At 41.9% G+C, this 20,440-nt stretch overlaps 1 protein-coding gene across 2 annotated transcripts in view; it reads left to right on the top strand.

The window, feature by feature from the left end:
- Positions 1–19,362, top strand: part of rassf5 (Ras association domain family member 5) — a 36,909-nt gene extending 17,547 nt beyond the window's left edge. Inside the window, exons 2-6 of one of the 2 annotated variants that reach the window (XM_088085082.1) lie at positions 1,203–1,330; positions 13,997–14,107; positions 15,287–15,620; positions 15,710–15,825; positions 15,998–19,362. In XM_088085082.1, coding sequence (XP_087941208.1) covers positions 1,203–1,330; positions 13,997–14,107; positions 15,287–15,620; positions 15,710–15,825; positions 15,998–16,141 — 833 coding nt within the window. In that variant the 3' untranslated portion in view covers positions 16,142–19,362. Of the gene's footprint in view, positions 1–1,202; positions 1,331–13,993; positions 14,108–15,286; positions 15,621–15,709; positions 15,826–15,997 lie in introns of both variants that reach the window. The other variant, XM_042500856.2, reaches the window with a different exon arrangement.
- Positions 19,363–20,440: the final 1,078 nt, after the last annotated feature.

The raw sequence follows: 20,440 nt of genomic DNA, 5'->3' as shown, positions 1-20,440 counted from the left end.
CTACTAATATCAGTCGACAGAAAAACATCCAAACTGGGCTCATTGATTCATCACTGACTGCAGCAACAAAGTGGTGTGCCAGAAAAAAACCAATGTTTTGAGGCAAATATTATAATATTAAAGCATCGGCTTCTGAACAGAACATTGAGGAAATAGTTTTATGTTTTCATTCAATCCGGCCCATGGCGTGTAGCCTACCGTTTAGTGTTTTATTTAAGGAGCGTTCCTGCTTAAGGACCACAAAAAGGATCTGACTCACAGTTTCCCCCCAAACTGCAGTCCTCTCGCTGCTCATGCGGTTTTAAAAATCTCTCTTTTCTGTAGCATGGATTATCTCACCAGCAGAGGAGAAGTTAGATGTATGCGTCTCAGAGGAAAAGCCTCTGGCCACAATAAAGTCTGCGAGACACAAACAAGCCCAGGCTGTCATATGTGAGACCAACTAAAAATCAAAGAACAGTGGACTATTTTGGGAGAGTTTTTGGGGAAGTACCTAAATCTATTCCTTTCTCTCCGGGCAATAAGATGGGAGTGTACTGTACAAGGGCTGCAATACTGGTACAGTTTGTTGGCTTTTAATGTGTTTAAGGAGCCCATCCATTATGATACAGTATGTCTGTATTACATTATGTATTTGTTTCCCTTATATTTGCTTTGCTGGACCCTGTACCTTATGTCCATTACAAATTGTGTATTGTGTCTGCAGCCAAAGACAGTTGTACTTAGCAAAGTGTTTCCTGCCATCTGATGGTCAAAGGAGATGTATGGAGGTGGATCTTAAAGGTGTAATTAGTGGGTTAAGTTGTGAGATGTCAACTGGTTATTGTTGGACTAATTTCACATTGTTTGAAATTACTAATACATCCATTTACAAACATGTAGTGTCAGGTATGTATTGTTAATGAATGCTTATGCTGCTGTTACCTTGCAGATGTGTGTCTGGCATTAACCACTAGATGGAGCAAATTCTCTATGTAAAGGGTAGTGTTTGTATGACTGCACCTGTTTGATTCTTCATTTTAAACTCACGCAGTCACAGGTGACTGGCCAGCATAACGCTCTGTCGTGACATACCACTGCTCACTGCTCATTGTTGTGTCAGAATAATATTTTATGGTGTTTAATACACTGCTTGTTAAGGTTTGGTGCTGTCCTACTCTGGGTGCCTTTGTCTCTGATTGGTGTGTTTTTTTGTTCATCAGACTGTAGCTACACCTGTCACCTGGAGTGCCAGAGCCAGGTCCAGCTGGACTGCAACCAGAAGGACAGACAGCCCCAAGAAACTCCATCTCCCAGAAGACGCTGCTCCTCCGCAGCACCTCAGCGCAGGGTGAGCATTTCAGATACAAAAATACTACTTAGTGGAATATAAGGGAACTATGCCTATTTTCATACATGTTAGTCCTGTGGTCTAAGACAGTCCAAAAATATTAGTATAGATGAACAACTCTCCCAAATCTTAAAACTATAGTGCTAAAACCAAAATTTGTGATGTCATAGGGTATCAAGTCTATAGCTGCTTCATAGATAATGAATAGCAAAATATGTTATAGAAGAGAGTGAGAGCAGCCAGGGGAATGTTTTGAGTATATGGATAAACATTCTGTTTAGAAATAAGAACACTACAATACAATAAAGCTGATTATGGGTATAGAAAAGAAAACAAACATTTTGTGAGTCACAGTCATTGTCTGTGATGCAGCTCCACACTTTATACTTGATGAATCACATGTATGACTTACTTCTCTGGTTTGTGGCTTTTAGAGAGAGTAGTTCATGTTCACAAATATTAATTAAACTTTGGTCATGGAAATAACATATTGGAATTCTCAATTTAGGTGGTGTTCCCCTTTAAGAGTGAAGCCAAAGCTGTGGAGACCCATTTCAGGCATTTTTAGGGTCACTATAGAACACATTCATCTGACATGTAGTGCACTGAACTCTTGATGTGTGTGCTTGGTGCAGAGGTGTACATGAGTCACGATTGGGTAATGGCAGGGTTCATTTTGCAGCATCTCTCCAGGCCTACACTCTTACATAACCATCCTCCTCTTTCACAACAGGCTGTCCCTCCTCCTCCAAGTCGGTTGTCTGCTTATAAATTTATGTATGCGCTCATTTGCTTTTTTTGGTCACAGAATGTTCCCAGGACGGAATATGCTCCGTCACTAAGCATCCGAGGTTCCTCCCTCTCTCCCTCACCTGCTCTGTTGCTCTCAGGGCTGTCGTCATCCTTCTCTTTGAGTCTCTCTGGCGTCTCTCCTATCCTGTAGTACATAATGTGTCTAATTTATTCAATTCTGATGTACAAAAAAACAACACTGTGAGCCGGGGCTGGAGTCAAATACAGATCTCTATGAGCAACATCGAAAACTACCACAGTTTACTCTGGGTTTATGACTTTGTCACACATGCACAAAGTCCTTTAAAAGCCTTAAGATCAGAATTTTCTCACATTTGGGCAGGCCCAAAATGAATGAATATAGGTGCTGGATTTTGGTTGCACTTTTGCCAGGTTGGGTCAAATTCTAGAAAAAAATATTTTAAATTGGATCAAACTATGCCTGATACATAAGATGGTTGTATGGATCATTGTAATGGACAATTTCCAGATTTAGTCCAAGATCCTCTCACCGAAGTTGTCCTCCCATTTTGATTCAAGATGCTCAAAGGAGCATGAGGCCACCGACAGTAACACATCATACATTTGAAATTAAGAGTTGTGCTCAGTAGGGCCTTCATGTAAACTGTCCTTCAACTAGTTGGTAGGTGTTTGAGAAGGGAATGTAGTGGAGTTTTTTTTTTTTAAAACAAATTCTCTGAGTTGGAGGTACTTAAAAAAGTGACATTGTGGAATAGACTTGCACGGCATCATGGTACCAGGGTATTTAGAAATTCTGAAGATATGTTTTTCAATACCGTCATAAATACAGGCTCTCCTCTTTCTGTAGAACTTACTGTATGTAGTGCACACCATCCACTAGAGCTCAGTCTCTGGTCTCTACTGTTGGAGCAGGCAGCTGAGCTGAAAGATACAGCGACATGTAGTGGTGGAAGGATAAGTTGCAGGACTGTAATCAGCCGGCGGCCAGCAACAGTAGAGATAAACTGTGATTATTGGAACAGTGGACTTACTAACTAGAGTCATTAGTAACTACAGCAACCAAGTTAAATTTCAGGAAGGCATGAAGGTATGAATTATTACATAATGCCTAAGTGTATTGTGGAATTGTTTATCTTACATGAATGCAAACTAATAAGGTTTAACACTGTTCTTTGTAGGGACCTCTATTATGGCATGGTTAACATATTCTTAGATGTTATGTGTGCTAGTGGAGTATATTCAGTTATCCACTATTTAATCTCAAAATCATCATTCGATCAATTCAACTGTCATACTCTTATACTGTACGAGCCACAGGATACAGTAATTATGCCAAACTCATTCCTCAAAATAGCACTTCGCCCACTCTTTGTGTAAGCACATGTGTGTGTGGAGGAACCTGAGAGCGTAGGAGCCTACATGCTGCTCTTGGCATCCCAGCTTCGGTCACCCACGCAGTGTGGTCCAAACACACACGCATTATCCTGCACGAGAGAAAGCTGGATAACCCCAGCCGAATGTTGGCAGCTACTCTATGCCTGCGGGGCAGATAATGCAAAATTAGACCCCTGGTAGTGTGCCAGGTAGTACATCACTTCTGCAGAGCGTGAACAAATACACACAATCATTCCACCCTGAAACACGTTGATGGGAATGGCGAGAATTGGAGCAAGCAAGCAGGGTGATAAATTTTACCAAATGCTGTTTTACTAGCAGCAAAATACAGTCCAGGCTAAAGCAACAAAATGATGGCATATGGTTTTTTTGTAGTCATTTTTAGCTTAACCACCGCTACTTCTTCTTTCTGAGTGTAATGACTGCGTAGTTAAAGATAATGAGCCGAGAGTCAGAATTAAGCGAGTGCTGATGTCTGTCTTGGAGGTATGTGAACTCTGTGACTAAGGCCTGTCTCTCCCCACTCTCTTGTTTGGTTCATAGAGTGCACGAGTACTGCAGACAAGACGAGATATGACAGTTCATTTCCTGCAGTCCGCTTTCTCCCCTTTTGCTCTATTTTATAGCTTCTGCAGCTATGTGTTTCTGTGTGTGTGTGTGAGCGAGAGTGTGTGATTGTGTTTTCTCTTCCTTCTTTCTTTACCGCCCCTTATTGTGTGTGCCTCAGCAGAAATTGATCTGCCTTTTTACCCCACATACACTACTGCAGTCACACATGCATGCAGCACACTATGTTTCATCGACTTGAAGCCAGCAGTATGTGTGTGTGTGTGTGTGTGTGTGTGTGTGTGTGTGTGTGTGTGTGTGTGTGTGTGTGTGTGTGTGTGTGTGTGTGTCTGTGTCTGTGTCTGTGTGTCTGTGTGTGTGTAACATCCCACCCCCTGCACGCTGCCTTCTCCCTTAGTGATTACACTGATGGAAGCGAGGAGCAGAGCCGCAGGTAATCAGTCTTCGGCTGACTCGAACCTGACAGAAAGACACCCGATGAAAGGGTGACACACTGTCCCTGCATGCCGCAGCCCTCCAGTGCCATATAGGTTTACCTATAATCGTGTTTGAGTAGATTTTAAAATCATACCACACACACAGAAACAGCACGTGCGGACAGATGCACATATGCACCATCAATCTCAGCAGTCACAGGGGCATTAGCTGCTTTTTGACAAGCGGGGGTAACTGCCAGAGTCAGAGGGCAGACTGCAGGTTCGGTGTAAGGTTAGAGGTCACTGTAATCTCCATTCTGGGGGCAATCACTCATTATTTCTTAATCTCACTTTAAGCACTGTGAGCCCTCCTCCCCGATCAGCGGTGGTGGTGCAGCTGTGGAGGTTTTATTTCTGTTCCCTGAATGGTTTAGGTGTTGAAACATTTACCCTAATCATCACCTAATCGTAAAAATGTACATGTTAACAAAGGTTGCCATGGCTTCTGAGAAACCGTTGCATCCTGCAGCAGAATCTAAAAAAGCAGCCATCTTCCCCAGCCTCTCTGCTGCCTCCTGTCACTGCCGCTCTTACGTATGTAAAACAGGAGCTGCGAGGCTTCATATCTCTCACTCATCAGCCTTTCTCGCTGCACTCACCCATGCCTCTCTCTCTCTCTGTAAGAGGAAGTGGCCATTGCTCTGCAGGGTGCAGTCGCTTGCAGGAAGAGAGAGAGAGAGTGGATGGAGAAGGGGGAGGGAGCTTGCAGGCTGATAACACACTCAACCACAGATGGTTGAGCAAGGCTGCAAGAGAGTGAGGAAGCAAAGCGGGTGCAAAGACAGGCAGAAAGAGAGGAAGGAGAGGAGAGGAAGAGAGAGAGGAAGAAAGAGAGAGGCTGAGTGGGAGGCATTTGCTCTCTGGTAGTATTGCCAAAGCAACGGCGACAAGAGGAGAGAGGAGGTAGCACTGGGGGTCTGCAAATGTCTTTCGGCCAAAAGATCTCCCGCTGCTGTTTACGCTGGACTCCAGAGATGGATGGATGCTCACACACATAATGCCGGACTTGAAGTGAAATCGTTCTTTGTTTCTGCGCGGAGACACAGGAAAGCAGGATGTGGTATTGCATGCATGCCTTTATGAGTGTAGGTTTGCAGGTGTAACAGGCTCTCAGGTGAGCCGGGTTAACTTGAAACCAACTTGTAAACTGACTCCATGACACCAGCGTGTGCCTATATGTGTTGTGTGTGTGAGATGGTTACATGCTATGTATGAGTGTGTTTAGCTGCAGACGACCAGGTGCATATATTGTATGGTGTGTTTGTGACGCCGGCGTCCGAGCACACACTCACGTCAGGAGGAAGTGACACGTCTGTGTTTGCTCTCGGATTTCCTGGTCCCCTCTTTGGTGGCACGCAAAGCGCCGAATCTGAGCCGGGTTCACCTGTCTCGCCCTCACAGGCGGGACTTAAAACTTATCTGGATGCACCTACAGAGGAGCGCTGACTTCTTCTGGATGAGTAAAGGACAGCTGGAAGCTTGTGAACTCTGATTGTGACTGGGTGTCACATCTGCCTTTTATTCGAGACAAACTTCCTCAAGCTGTCAACGTGCTGCTCTAGTGTTGCGCCAGGGGCCATCTCTGGACCTCTCCATGACTGTCAATACGGTGCTTACCCCCTCCATGACCAGCAGTAACAGCATGAGCAGCGGGTACTGCAGCCTGGATGAGGAGGACTTCACTTTCTTCACAGCCAAGACCTCGTTCTTCCGCAAACCCAAGCATGCAGCTAAGGTACAGAATCAGGCTCACTCTGAGAGATGAAACAGTTACAGTAAGATAAACTCAGATGGGTGTTTCAGTTGGGCTGGGAACCAAACTGCCATTTATATCAGAAACACGCTACCCAAAAGCAGAAGTATGGAGAGGAAGTGGTGGTGTTTGTGCATTCTTAAGTAGGCCTCTAGGTGTGTGAGAGTGCAGGAAGAGGTTACTGTCATACATCTGTTGTGTTACATCGGTCTGTCAGCCTTGTTCACCAACCTTGATACCTTCTGGCAGCTCATTTATCATGTGAGCGGCTAGCGTAGATTTAGCATCCTAGTCTGAGAGCAACGTTTGAAGAGTGCAGACTTGTGCTTGCTGCTTTTCAGCAGAAATACTGAGGTAATGATGTTAACCTACAGATACCATAGAGGCTTCTTCTCTACAGTGCGTGGGAGAGGTTTCCGTAGAAACAAAGCTGATACTTTTGCACTAGAACAAGTGTGTGTGTGTGTGTGTGTGTGTGTGTGTGTGTAGGGCAACTACTTGACTGTAGCAAACCATTTTCTCAGTTACCATAGCAACTTGGGTTTTTGTTGGCACACATTTCACATACTTCACACTCACACACACACACACACACACACACACACACTGTACATTCATTACTTTACACATAATTGTGTCAGAGACTTAACTCCAGTGTACAGTATTACTCGCGCTGCAGGGTGTTAGGAGCTGCATGTTTGTTGCTGGGGCTGGTCCCAAGATGCACAGCAGGCTGTTGACTGATTTTCTATAACAAAAGAAGGGGAGGGGAGTGCAGGAGATAGAAAAGAAGAAAGTGTGGCCAAGTCCTCATGGGCACAGGTATTTTTTAAAATGAGTTTTTTCCCCTTCTTCATTCTCAAAAAAAAAACTGAAAAGAAAAACACAAAACACAATTGTAGCACTCTTCATAGCTTGCAAAACCACAACAGGAGACTATAACTCCAACCATACACCTTCGAAAGAAGAGGAGGATGATGTTGGCCATCAGGAGCATGAATTAAGTTATAGAGTGTTCCAGGGATGGCGTTTTTCTGTAGACTGACGTAGAAGTAAAATTGCTGTGGTTCCCTCGTCAAACAGCCAATGGGATTTTCCCATTGAATTGTGGATTATAGCAGAAAATAAGCTCTGTGGAAAACAAACATTTATGATTGTTATATGTCTTGTTCAGCAAGATAATCATCTCAAATGAACACCACTTTTAGGAATGCAATCACCAGAAATAAAAAGCTAACATTAGGTGATAAACAAAATAAACTATGGTTGCATGACCTAACGTGGCCACCATAACAAGGCTGACGTAAGAAAATTACTCTCAAACTTTTTTGATTACGATCAAATAATTCTATTAGTCCTTTTTCAAGTAAAAATGTCAAACATTTGCTGGTTATTGCTTTTTGTAAGTAAAAGTGTGAAAATTTGCTGCTTTTCTTTTTCATTTATGATGTTAGATTATGTATGATGTATGATATGTATGATAGTCTTTGGGTTTTAGCATGTTAGTTGGACAAAAGTAGCAATTTAAAGACATTACATTTAACTAAAACCCTGTATAGACTGTACAGGCCCAGTACATTTATGTGTTAACATATAAAAAGTCCTATTAGCAAGGTTACAATCAACACTTTTTTGGTCATGCCTACAATTGCACGCAATGTTGTCTCCTTTGTGACACATAACAAAGGAGATAACGGTGCACACCAAGCCAAAACCTCAGTTTTCCCTGACTATATGTCAACACTGAAAACAGAACTTCTGAAAATCTTCACGCCGGAAAATCTTTTATTTAAGTGACCTAAAACACAATTCACATGTGGATAAAAGCCCGCAACACATAAAAAAACTATGTTTTCAAAAACACCTATGTATGTGTGCACAAGGCCTGTTTCTGGTTGCACAAAAAACCTAGAGATGGAATTATTGAAACTACACCCAGACATTTGCATTCATGTAAAACACACTCAGCCCTCCTCTTGCTGTCCTTGTCCTGGCAGTGTCTTTGGTGTCTGACTTGGAGAAGGTATAATCTCTGAATAATTGACCAGCTGTGCTGTCAGTGTGTGGAGTTAGGGTTGCCGCCGTGCTGCTGAGATAGACGGGTATTGGGGTTAGCTTGTCTGGGCTGCCAGCACAGAAACTGCCAGCTGATGGTGCCTGATTTCTCTGCCACCATGCAGCCAAAGAAAAATGATTTGACATACAGTGTAGCAGCACAGTCAGCTATAGCACGTAGGCAGGAGTTGTCCTTGAATTGCGTCCTCTGGTAGAGCATTTAAAGTAGCCATGCAGTGAAAGTGTCCTGTTTTTTCCTGTGTTTGAATATGAAAATGAGATGCAAAGATCTGTGGCATCCTTTGAACTAATATATTATCATATATATTGTGTATAAAGATTTGAATATGTGTTATCGTATTAAATCTTTATCCATGCATGTGTGCATTTATGTACACAGACACACAGGGAGATACTTACATTCATCAAAACAGTGGAAAATGAGTTCAGATCCTCTTTTCTTTATGAATTATTTCCAGAGCTGAGCCTTTTGCTCCAGATTAGCCAGCCAGCTTTAATGTGTTTTGTGTGTGTGTGTGTCCCACTGTGATGAGCAGGGCTCTGTTCAGTTTGTCCTGGTCTGCTTTTTAACGCAGTGAAAATGAATGTGTTGCAACGCTGTTCTGTAAAAAGCATTTTAACATACATATTTACAGTAGTAACCTCCGCAGTATCTCAAACACTGCGGGGAACTAATTGTGTAGAGGTGGACTTAATACTGTGGTTATTATAGAACTGTACTGTATGAAGTACAGGTTTAGTACTGCTACATCATGAGGATTTCTATTACTACACCTAATACATTTCAGATGGGAAAATTTGATGTTTTTTTTCTCCAGGGACCAGTTATTTATGTCACAGATAGAGACTGTATGTACAAAACATCACATAGAATAAACTAACTGTACTGTAAATTTAAAATATGATGCATAGCTTCACATTACAACACTATAACAAAGGGGTTAGATCAGCACCACGTGGACCAGATACAAGATCAAAATTCTTTTCTTGTAATCTTGCATTTGTGCAGTTCCGCTACTTTGGGGTGTGTGTGTGTGTGTGTGTGTGTATGTGTGTGTATGTGTGTGTGTGTGTGTGTGTGTGTGTGTGTGTGTGTACTGCTAGCTGTGCTGGTACACAGCGGTCTCTGAGCTGTGAAATAGAATCAGCGTGTGTTCACCATCCTCGACACTTGACCCAGTCAGGGTGTTGTGCTAACACTTGCTGTTATCAATGTAGGTTTATATGTTTACTTGTACTTGCTACATAGTGAGGACCGAAATATGTTTTTATCAGATTGAGGACATTATTGAATGGTGAGAACATTTTGGCCAGTCATCACTTCTTCTGGGATTTTTTTTGAGGGTTAAGACTTGGCTTTCAGGTTCAGGATAGAATTATGTCAGGGGTCAGGGTTGGGGTTAGACATTTAGTTGTGATGGTTAAGGTTAGGGTAAGGGTCTAAGGAATACATTACATCAGTGATGGTCCTCACAGAGATAGAATTATGAGGATGTGTGTGTTCCTGTTCATGAGTTGTTTTTGTATTTTGTCCACATGTATTGTTTAGGCATTGTTAGTGCTGACAGCACACTCTTTGTCCTCAATCTTGCCTGGTTGTAACGGATCCTAGAGTCTTGTGTTACCTGAAGATCACAATGTCAATCTCCCACACACACATGCACACACACACTCAAGTCAGGAGTGCATTCAAGTTAACAAAAGGTGGTCAGGTTCGACACACAGCCAAGTTTGACACATGGCTTCATGCCGACAATTTGGAGCAACATTTCAAGCAGTCACATGACCTCACTTGTCTGATCTCATCAGAGTGAGAGCATCAACACTTACTCATGTCATCCTGAGGGGAGTGTGCGTGTCTGCATGGCATGTGTAAATATGTGTGCGTGAACCTTATGTAACAGTCGCAGATATCTTACACACTTTAAGCTGCTTTACATCTCTCTAAATGACACCATAAAGCTGGATTGACTGGCCTGGACCTGTCACCTGTAATATTGTTATCATCAGACAGACAGTGACTAATCATTCAGTACGTAATCACTTATTGCCAGAGGCTAGTGTTTTCGAGGTAAAACTGGTCTTTAGTTGTGGTATTCTTCAAGTGAAGAGGACATATTTGTACTTCAGCTTGTTTCATCGGGTACATTGTCCGGATGCTCAGTGCCTAGCACTGAGTATGTTAAGTAAAATTTAACAACCTAGGACCTGTTATAAATCTGCTCTGGAACCAAGGATTACTTTGGGAATGTAAATGATTTTCATGTCATATTTCTCATCATGTTGACTAAAGGTGTTATTGCCGCATAACAGTGCAGACAGCACAAATCTTTCAGTGTTCATCATCTCATCTGTTTCTCTGTCTTGCTGGTCATTTGCTCCGTCGTGACCTGGTCCAAGCAGGACAGTGTCCCAGGACTTTCTGGAACTCCCAGGGGCGGAAACTGCTCTATTGTCCTGCTCTATTGTCCCCTGACCACTCTCACTGGTATGCAGAAAGGGAGGGCAGGGCACTGCCTCCGATACATTTAGAAACTTGCATACAAACGCAGGAATTCCTGCGAGGTTCTTTTCACTTTGTTGCCTTAGACTGGGGAGGAATTTTGGAGTCAACTCCTCTGTATCCCTCAGATTCTTTTCTCAGCCCTGGATTTTTTCATACATGCTTAATGAGTTTTGTTAAATGCAAGGGTTTTTATTTTATTATATATTTATGAGTCCATGGGGACACCGAGCCAGGGGCCTTATTACAGAAACTTCATAAGTCTAAACTCCTCTCTTTGAATTTACAATGAAATTTAGGGTTTTTGGTATGACAGAGACATTTTTTTCTGGGAGAGAAAAAATCTTATTTTAGGACAGAAATTTAGCCATTACAGACCTTTTCTAATATAGGGATTTTCAAAGTTAGGTATGCCAAGTTAGGACAGATTTAATCCAAAATAAATGCCAAAAATGGTAGCGGCAGGGTTTTAAGTCTGCATTGCAATTGTGTAAATCACAAATTTCATAACCATACAACATTATATAGATTCTTTGGACAATGATACAATATTTGCTGATATCACAAAGTCTGCCACAATACAGATTTGATTCGATTTCATTCAGGTGCCTATGCAAAATATGAGATGATATCAGTAAATATATTGTTTTTGTCTTGGCTGCTTGCCATTACTTGTGATACAGATGTGTCATGAGAAATGTACAATAAAGGTGTATCTTAAACTTGGTGGTATGCATCAACGTTTTCCCTTTGTACCAAGGATACCGGATAGTTGATCATTGAATCTATATATCGAGTCGGATCATTGAATCGTTACATCCCTGATTGCAATGACAGTAAAAGTGAGGGACAACGTGAACAGAATTTGATTGTTGTGCTATGATTAGCTCTGGAGAGGCCTACAAGGAGGCATGGGCCTCTGCTTTGTTTTTCTAGGCTGAGGTAGAGATTATATACGAGTCAAAACATTGATATTAACATTTGTCTTCTTGAGTAATGCTAACCAAAGGATGAATGCCGAATGAAGAATCAAATTTACAGTTATAGTAAGGATACCTTAAGTTAAGATAAGACAGGATGTCTGATAAGGGATAGGATTCAACCATAAGTTTAGGAGTGGCTTCTGTAATAGGAAGGTAGTTTTCTTTATTTTTGAAACTTAAATTAAAGGTCCAATTTGTTGAATTTAGGGGGATATATAGTTATAGGTTTCCTTTAGTGTATAATCACCTGAAAAAAGTATCCATCATGTTTTTGTTACCTTACAATGAGCTGCTATATCAGCGCAGGGAGCAGGTCCTCATGTGCGGAGATCGTCATGTTGCGCCACCATGTTTCTTGTAGACCCAGAATGGACAAATCAAACACTGGCTCTAGATAAGGCCATTTATGTTTTCACATTGGCCACCTCACTTAGCAGCCCCTCTGCGACACGAGCATCAGAAAAACATCAATTTTAAAGGTAAAACTGCTTTAGTCAGTGTTTTAGCCGGTTTTAATCACTGGGTCCATTTGTTTTGGAGAGGAAGAGACCTATGCGGATAATTTGGCTCCTGGTAAAAACCTCCTGAACAATGAACACTAATGGAAATCTAACCAGAATTTTTAATTGGTTGCAATCTGCAGGTTTCATCACAAGATGCCACTAAATCCCTCTAAAACTTATAAACTGTTTCTTAAAGATAGGACAAGCAGTTAGAATATATTTCTGTGACAAGGCCCCAAGACTGTAAACATTTTAATATAATAGTGTTTGCATCTGAATTAAAAGGGATTTCAATTACTGGATTTGTGACATGCTGTGAACATATTATCATCAGTGCTTTCATTGCTTTTTCACTGAAACATGGACAGTCACCATGATAGGAGGTCCATAATTGCACAGTGGAGATGCTGATGATAAGTGTGGAAGAGATAAAAGCAGCAAAAAAAATTAAATATGTGGTAGGAAAAGTCAGAAGTTCCCCTGTTCTCGTTGTTCCTAGTCAAACATAGAGACACACACTCTCTCTCTCTCACACACACACACACACACACACACACACACACAGTCCTCTCCTGGCATCTATGTGTAAGCATCAGCCTTGAAATTTAAATGCTACAATGTTATCACCTCCCTTTGCTAAATGTCAGCCAGGATGAGCTAAGCTACACTCCTGCGGTGTGTGTGTGTGTGTGTGTGTGTGTGTGTGTGTTGTTTATTCCCCTCAGTCTATATATGTGCACACACAGAGACACTCTCATGCACTTGCACACTGCATCTGTGTTGAATGAAACCGTGACTTCATCGCACAACCCGAGGACTCCCCCACAGAAACGATTCCTGCCCTGCATTCTCTCTCTCTCTCTCTCTGCCCCAGAAAATGCAAACGAACAGGAGAAAGGAAGAAAAAAAATGCTATTGTGAGATAGAGAGGATGCATCCCACTGTACTATAAATAACCCAGTCAAACTCTGTGTTGCTAAGGCTGGCTCAGCAGCCGCTCTTTCATCATTCCTCACCCCTTACTCGCCTCTTTCTCTGCCTTCCTCCTCCTGCCTCCTCCCTCCTTTCATCACTTCCTTCCTCCCTCACTCCCCTTCTCTCTTCTCTATCCATATAGTCACAGAAGGAAATGAGTAAGAGTGAGAGGGAGGCCGTGCTGTCAATATTCTCATGCTGTGATGCTGAATACTCGATTTTCCCCATTGACAACATTTCCTGTCCCCATGTATGGCTATGGAGTTGTGTAATCCCACTGAGGAGGAAGAGATGGTGTCTTTAAAAATCCCCTCCATCAGCTTCAGTTAGAGAAAGATGGAGGATAGGAGAGGGTAGTGTTGTCACAAGAAGTGCAGGAACCAGCCTCGATCCTCTTGTTTCCAACCAAATATGACACCTGATGTGCACATGAGTCAGTCAGTCCACTTATCTTTTTTAAACATTTGCAGGGTTTGAAGGGTTTGTCTCAGTTCTGGTGTATTTAGATACCTATTCATAAACTTGAGCAAAGCAACACAAAGCTTTTTCTCAGGACTTGGGTGGAGGAAGCAGCAGCATCTGCTGGTTAAAATAAAACACTGCTACTATCAGATATTTTCTTTCCTCTGATATTTTCTCTTCTCTCTTTGCCTCACAGCAGAAAGAAGCAAAAGAAGAAGAAGAGAAAAGAACAAAGGACCTGTCAGATGAAGAGGTGCGGACAAGGATAGAAGAGTATAACGCTCAAATCTCTGAAATTGGCATGAATCTGGTAAGTTTTGAACACTTGTTGTAGCTGCAGAATATACTGTACTGTAAAATGACAATCTGACAATGAAAGCCGGTTTTTAGAACTTCCTGGTTTTCATTTGATGAAGTAAAAGAGGAAATTTAGCTGAAGCACAATGTTAAAAAATATATATAAAAGAAGAAACAAAAGTAGGTTATCAGAGGGGTGTGGTATTGTTTGGATATTGGTAGTATTGATTATAAGTCCCTATTTACTATGCATTAAAATAAACTATTATAACCATGAATGGATGCAAAAAAGGCACAAGTTGGTGCAATTAATTTCATCAGTATTCCGGAAATGCAGTGTTTAATGCTCAAAATTTTCTGTCGGACTCCCAAACCTCTCATATCATGTGTGTTCCCCACTCCCCACCACAATGTTGAAGTGAAAGCTGCACCCTATTGGTATGAACCATGTTATCTATCTTCTCGACAAAAAGCTAATAACCCCAGGTAGCCAAAATGACCTGGCCCTTCATCAGCCTGATGCTGGAAGAATTAAGTTGGGCCGCATCCAGTCTCCAACGCGGCTGAGACTCAGGATCAATGGCACTCAAGAAATGTTTCAGATAAACTGGTACCCCATTCTAGCTACCACACTGCCATCAGTGGGCCGTCATCAAAAGTGACCTGGCCCAACATCGGCCCATACTCAACATGCTGGAAGAAATCATTCGGGCTGCATCCAGTTGCCTGACATAGGAGACTTGGGATGAATGATGCCCTAGAATCTGCCCAGATATACTTACCCAATGCTATAACTGGACAGTTTTCATAAATGACCTGGCCCAGCATCTGCCTAAACTCGGCAAGCTGAAAAAAATAAGTTGGGCTCTGTCTGGTTGCTAAATCGGATGAGACTTAGGGTGAACGATACCCGAACAGGCCAAAAAAATTGGCCTTACTGCGGCTGCAGACGCTACCATCACTGGGCTGTTATGAAAAATGATCTGGCCCGGCATTGCCCCAAACTCAACATACCAGAAGAAATAAGTCAGGCGACTTGGGATGAATGACACCGCAGAATCGGGCCAAATGTACTGGCCCGACAGAAAAAAGAGGCGAATAAACCCTCCTGCCAAAGTGCTCATATAAATACTAAAATGTTCCTTCATTCTCTTACTCTCTCCGTCTTGCATCTCCTCTCTGTGCATTCCAGGCTTCAGACGGATCCTACACAGGCTTCATTAAGGTCCACCTGAGGCTCAGTCGACCAGTGACAGTCCCCGCCGTGAAGGCGTCGTGCACAGATGGAGCTTCGAGGCAGGCTGGCGGCCACCCTCAAACACTGTCAGAGTGCCAGGAAGGGACGGACTGTGGGCAGAGCGAAAAGAGAACATCCTTCTATCTACCACGCGACTGTGTGAAGCAAATCCACATCAGCTCTCTGACCACCACCAGAGAGGTCATCCAGGGCTTGCTGCAGAAGTTCATGGTGTTGGACAATCCCCGCAAGTTTGCATTGTACAGGCAGACGCACCGCGACGGACAGGGTGAGGAAACTGGTCACGTGGTGACAAGCTCATTTGCAGAAAATGTGTGTATCGGACAACACTAAATGATGTTTTTCTTGCTTGTCCAGATCTGTTCCAGAAGCTTCCTCTGTGTGAGCATCCACTTCTTCTGAGGTTGATAGCAGGGCCTGACCCAGAGCAGCTCAGCTTTGTCCTCAAGGAAAATGAGACCGGAGAGGTGGAGGTGAGAAAACACACATACACACACTCTTTTACATGCTTTATTTGGCCTGAAAGGGGGGATTATACAGGCTGCTGAAGCAATATTTCTTTTTGAAAGATATTCATAGATGCCTGGTTGCAAAAACAAACTTTCTGCAGCCGTATAATAATCTGTGTCTCTCATCCTCCAACAGTGGCACGCATTCTCTGTCCCTGAGCTACAAAACTTTCTGGTAATCCTGGAGAAAGAGGAGGCGGAGCGCGTGCGGGCAGTGGAGCAAAAATACGCCGTATACCGACGGAAACTACAACAAGCCCTCCAACAACATGACCCTTGACCCGTTCACCTGTTACCTTATGACCTCAACCCAGGGAGAGACTGACCCTTTGAACGTTGACCCCCCGGCCCCCTTCAACAAGCGCGATCTATTCAGAGACTGGAGCCGGAGCTGAACTTGTCTCCACCCTCCACATGTACACCCAAACATACAGGTCATTAACATACAGACGCATACCCTTTCTCAGGACGCATACAAGCCCCCCTACCACCCACACATCCACTCTCTGAGGAGAGAATCTGAGAGATGTGAAAAGCTACAGGGTGTGTGGTCTGTAAGCTGATTGGATAAGCAGTTTCCATATGCCAAGGACACACACAGAAAGATCACAGTGACACAAGATCTGAAACTCCGACTTGAGATCTCATTTGGGACTGATATGAATCATTAGTGTTTTTAAAGATTCCCTCTTCTTCTGCTACTGCTGCTGCTGCTGCTACTGCAAGTGTTACTTATGCATGAGTCTCTCTCAGCTCATCCCCCTGCACATAGAGTTTAGAAGTACAACAGAAGGCATGATTACTTTTTGATGGGAGGACAATCATACCGAGTGTTCCTTTTCTCTTAAACTAATGTATGGGGTTATCACCAGATGTGTTATTTTTGTGCCAGAATATAAGATGTGTGGATTTGAGAGGGAGGTTTTTGGGGTTGGGGCTGGAGGTAGAAAGCTGCGTTTTGCTTTGGATGCTGGAACAAGACCGAATGGAAAGATAAGAAAGCGAGATCCATTCTCTGATTCTTCTCAGGGAGCATGCGTCAGGCAAAGAGAACACTTAAAGAAGGAGACAAACCGCAATCTACCCCTCAACACCCCATTTTAGCCCACTTTGCCCAAAATCTAATCCTATTTTAAATTTGTTTCCATTATTTTATTTTCACGTTAACCTTAAAACAATAAGATGCTGTCAGGTGCTTCACCGACAGGAAGATCTTAAAGTGTAACTTCAGTATTTTTCGACCTGGACACTATTTTCCGATTTGTGTGTGTGTGTGTGTGTGAGTGACTAATGGAGACAACATATTATGGAAATGATCCAGTATTGAGTGAGAGCGCTGCAGCTAGCAGCAGCTTAACAGGCTGTAATATAACCACTTCGGGCATTTGTGCACCATCACTTTATGTCCATTTAAAGTGTTTGTTTTTGCCACCGACAGGCTCCAATTATTATAAATGTCTGACAACCTATTGAAGCTTCTTTACAGAGATAGACGTTTTTGTTGAAGTGTAATATCAGTTTTGTTTAACCAGAAACAGCCCCGAAATTACTATCACCAAACCCAGCAGACTCCATTTAAATAAACAGTCATTTAAGCACAGGCAGTGTATTTTTACATCTAATTGGGTTGATTATGGGATTATTTAACCAAAACAGAGCTGGTGGTTGTTGGACAAGTGAAAAGCCAAACAAGACTGCTTTTTTGAGTTTTATCTTGTTTCTGTCAACTTTAAATGGATTTGGATTTGGATTTGTTTTAAGATGATCAAATTACTGTTTATTCATATGGAGTCTGGTGGTTTAATACAGATTTCAGGGCGCTGTCCGGTAAAATAAAAGGATCTTACCTTTTAATAAAAAGGTTGAACTTCTTTCCATAATGTTGTCAGACACATAAAAAAAACAATCTGAGACTGTCGGTGCAAAAATAAGCAATTAAAAAATAAATAAATAAATGTATGGAGCACAGCCCTTTAATGTTAAGTTGCAACCTGTTTTTCCACTGCTGGCTGCAGCACTCTGTTGTTCCCACTAGTCACACAGACACAAAAACATGGGAAACAAACTTTTAGGTTGAAATTACAGAGGCAACCCTCCAACTGATTTCATTTTCCCTCCCTAAATCCAGATCCAATTAACCTTGCATGAAATGCTGAGCGAGGCAATCCACATACCTTTACAGATTTGACACTTTATTGTAAAAGTGGTTTTGACACTGTTATTATATGGGTTGCATTTGAATGTGATGGGATTTTCACACCAAAGCTTAGAGGGACAGATCAATTGAGAGGATTTTAAAGGGATGAGACATTTGGAAGTTTATCTGATTAAAGGTGGTGTATGTAAAAAAAAAAAAAAATCAAATCAAATTATACCAGCTTCTGTTTTTGCACATAAAAATGCAGGTCACTGAAGGGCCCACATTTCCAGGACTGGGCATGCATTTCTGCTTCTTGTTTCTTTTTATTATCTCCCCACCTTCCACCTAAAAAAAAAAAAGAAACAAAAACATATATAGAGTTCATGATAATGGCTATGATGTACCAATGATGTGTTTGCAATGCATATGTATTATGTAGACACTGGAAAAAGAGTGACAAGGTTTAACTTTGTTGTTATTACAATGAATATTAATATTCTTTTGGTATCATTCCTACTGGTAGGTGTGTGTGTGTGTGTGTGTGTGTGTGTGTGTGTGTGTGTGCGTGTGCTCATCTAGGGCAGGGAGGATAATGTGAATTGTGTTTTATAATGAGTGTGAGTCATCAACGCTCCTTTATTGGGCCTCATTCATCAAAATTTATAGCAAGCATTGAGTGTGCATGTAATAAAACACATTACGACTGCAAATTAAGTTGTTTTGGGAAATACATTTGACATGCATGTATCATAAAATGAATGCATTTAACCAAAAATTTACTATCAACATTTCCTACACATGCTTATTTTTTCATCCTTTATTTAATGCAACAGAAATACTGATGAATGAGGCCCGTCGTCCATAAGCACATGCTTCTCAGTAAACCCAAATCTGTCCTTTTTTTTAAAAAATTTTTTTTAACGCCACCACCCAAAGCCCAAGCTGTTCCTGCTGGCAGTGCCTTTTGTTTTATGTGCCCCTGTGGATCTATGTCAGGTGTGTCTCAGCACACAGGTGCCTGCGTGGATGTGTGGGTGCTTTTGCATGTGTGCAAATCTGTGTTTCTTGGGTGGTGTTGTACATGTATTTTTTCTTTTTTTCCCCTACCCATAACACATTTGTCTTTCCAACAAACCCTCTGTGTGGGTGTGTGTGTGTGTGTGTGTGTGTGTGTGTGTGTGTGTGTGCGTGTTATTTATTTCATGGTCCACCTCATCCGTATGATGTAATCTCAAGGATGTTGAGACTTGATGCTTTTTTTGGCAATTTATTTTGTTTAATTTGAAGAACTGTGTATAAATATAGCAGTAGAGCTGTACAGAATATCACAATGAAATAAAAAGGACATCCCTTTGTTGAAATGATCTCATATTCTTATGTCTCTCGCTACGATGCGGTTTCACTGAAGGCTGTACAAAGTATAAAGCATTACTTGAGGTTACGTCAGTGAGGCCTCTTCTGCATTTTTCCCATATTTCAGTGTGTCTACTTCATCAGGCACAAAGTGGTTCCCTGTATATAGCTTTTCAACCCTAATCACATCATGTAAGCCTTTATCACATCACATAGAATATTTTATCACACAAAAAATCTGCCTTTCTCAGAATTATAAACCAAAAAAGATACATCTAACAAGAAACCCAGCAGAGATGCGTCTCACTTACCTTGACTGACAGGGCATTTTTCTCAGTTCTTTAGTGCAGGGTTGGGCTACAAAAAAGAGAACCTACAATAGTTTCACTTCTCTTTGTTCTGTTCAGCAAAAGTTTCTTTGAGCTAGACACTAAATTCTAACTAACCAATGAGGTGAGAATTGTGGCAAAGGAATCATTCCTTTGCTGTTGTTACTGCTATTATCATCAGAGCCCACTTCATTAAATACACCTGTTCAACTGCTCATTAATGCAAATATTTATTCAGCCTGTCAACATGGCAGCAACGGTCAAGATGATCTGCTGAAGTTAAAACCAAATATCCAAATGGAGAAGAAAGGTGACGTAAACGTGGCATGGTTATTAGTGCCAGGTGGGCTTGTTTGTGTATATGAGAAATTGTTGATCTGCTGTGATACTAGTTCCTCTAATGATCACTGGCTGACTTCAAATGTGAGTAGACCCACATGTTTAAATGCCTAACTTTACAAAGCAATAAACAGCCCGTTACAAAAAAATTGTTTTGGTGTTTACAGCTAATTTACCCCTTTATGACAACTATACAGGGGATGGTTTTTTGTAAAACTCAAATGTTATTTCATCCAAACATAGTCACCTCTGGCTCCAAAAATCCAAAATGGCAAAGGCCAGAATTCCAAACACCAGGCTTTAAAATGAGAGTCTACAGGCCAATAGGTGATGTCACAGTGGCTACATCCATGATTTTTATATAGTCTATGGGATTCTGATGCACAACCATCTCTGAGGTTTACAGAGAATAGTCAGA

The sequence above is a fragment of the Plectropomus leopardus genome, chromosome 2, assembly GCF_026936395.1.
Source record: "Plectropomus leopardus strain MGB_pleo_1.0 chromosome 2, ASM2693639v1, whole genome shotgun sequence".
Classification (NCBI taxonomy): Eukaryota; Metazoa; Chordata; class Actinopteri; order Perciformes; family Serranidae; genus Plectropomus; species Plectropomus leopardus.
The sequence above is the reverse complement of the archived record's forward strand: the minus strand, read 5'-3'. Positions and strand labels throughout refer to the sequence as shown.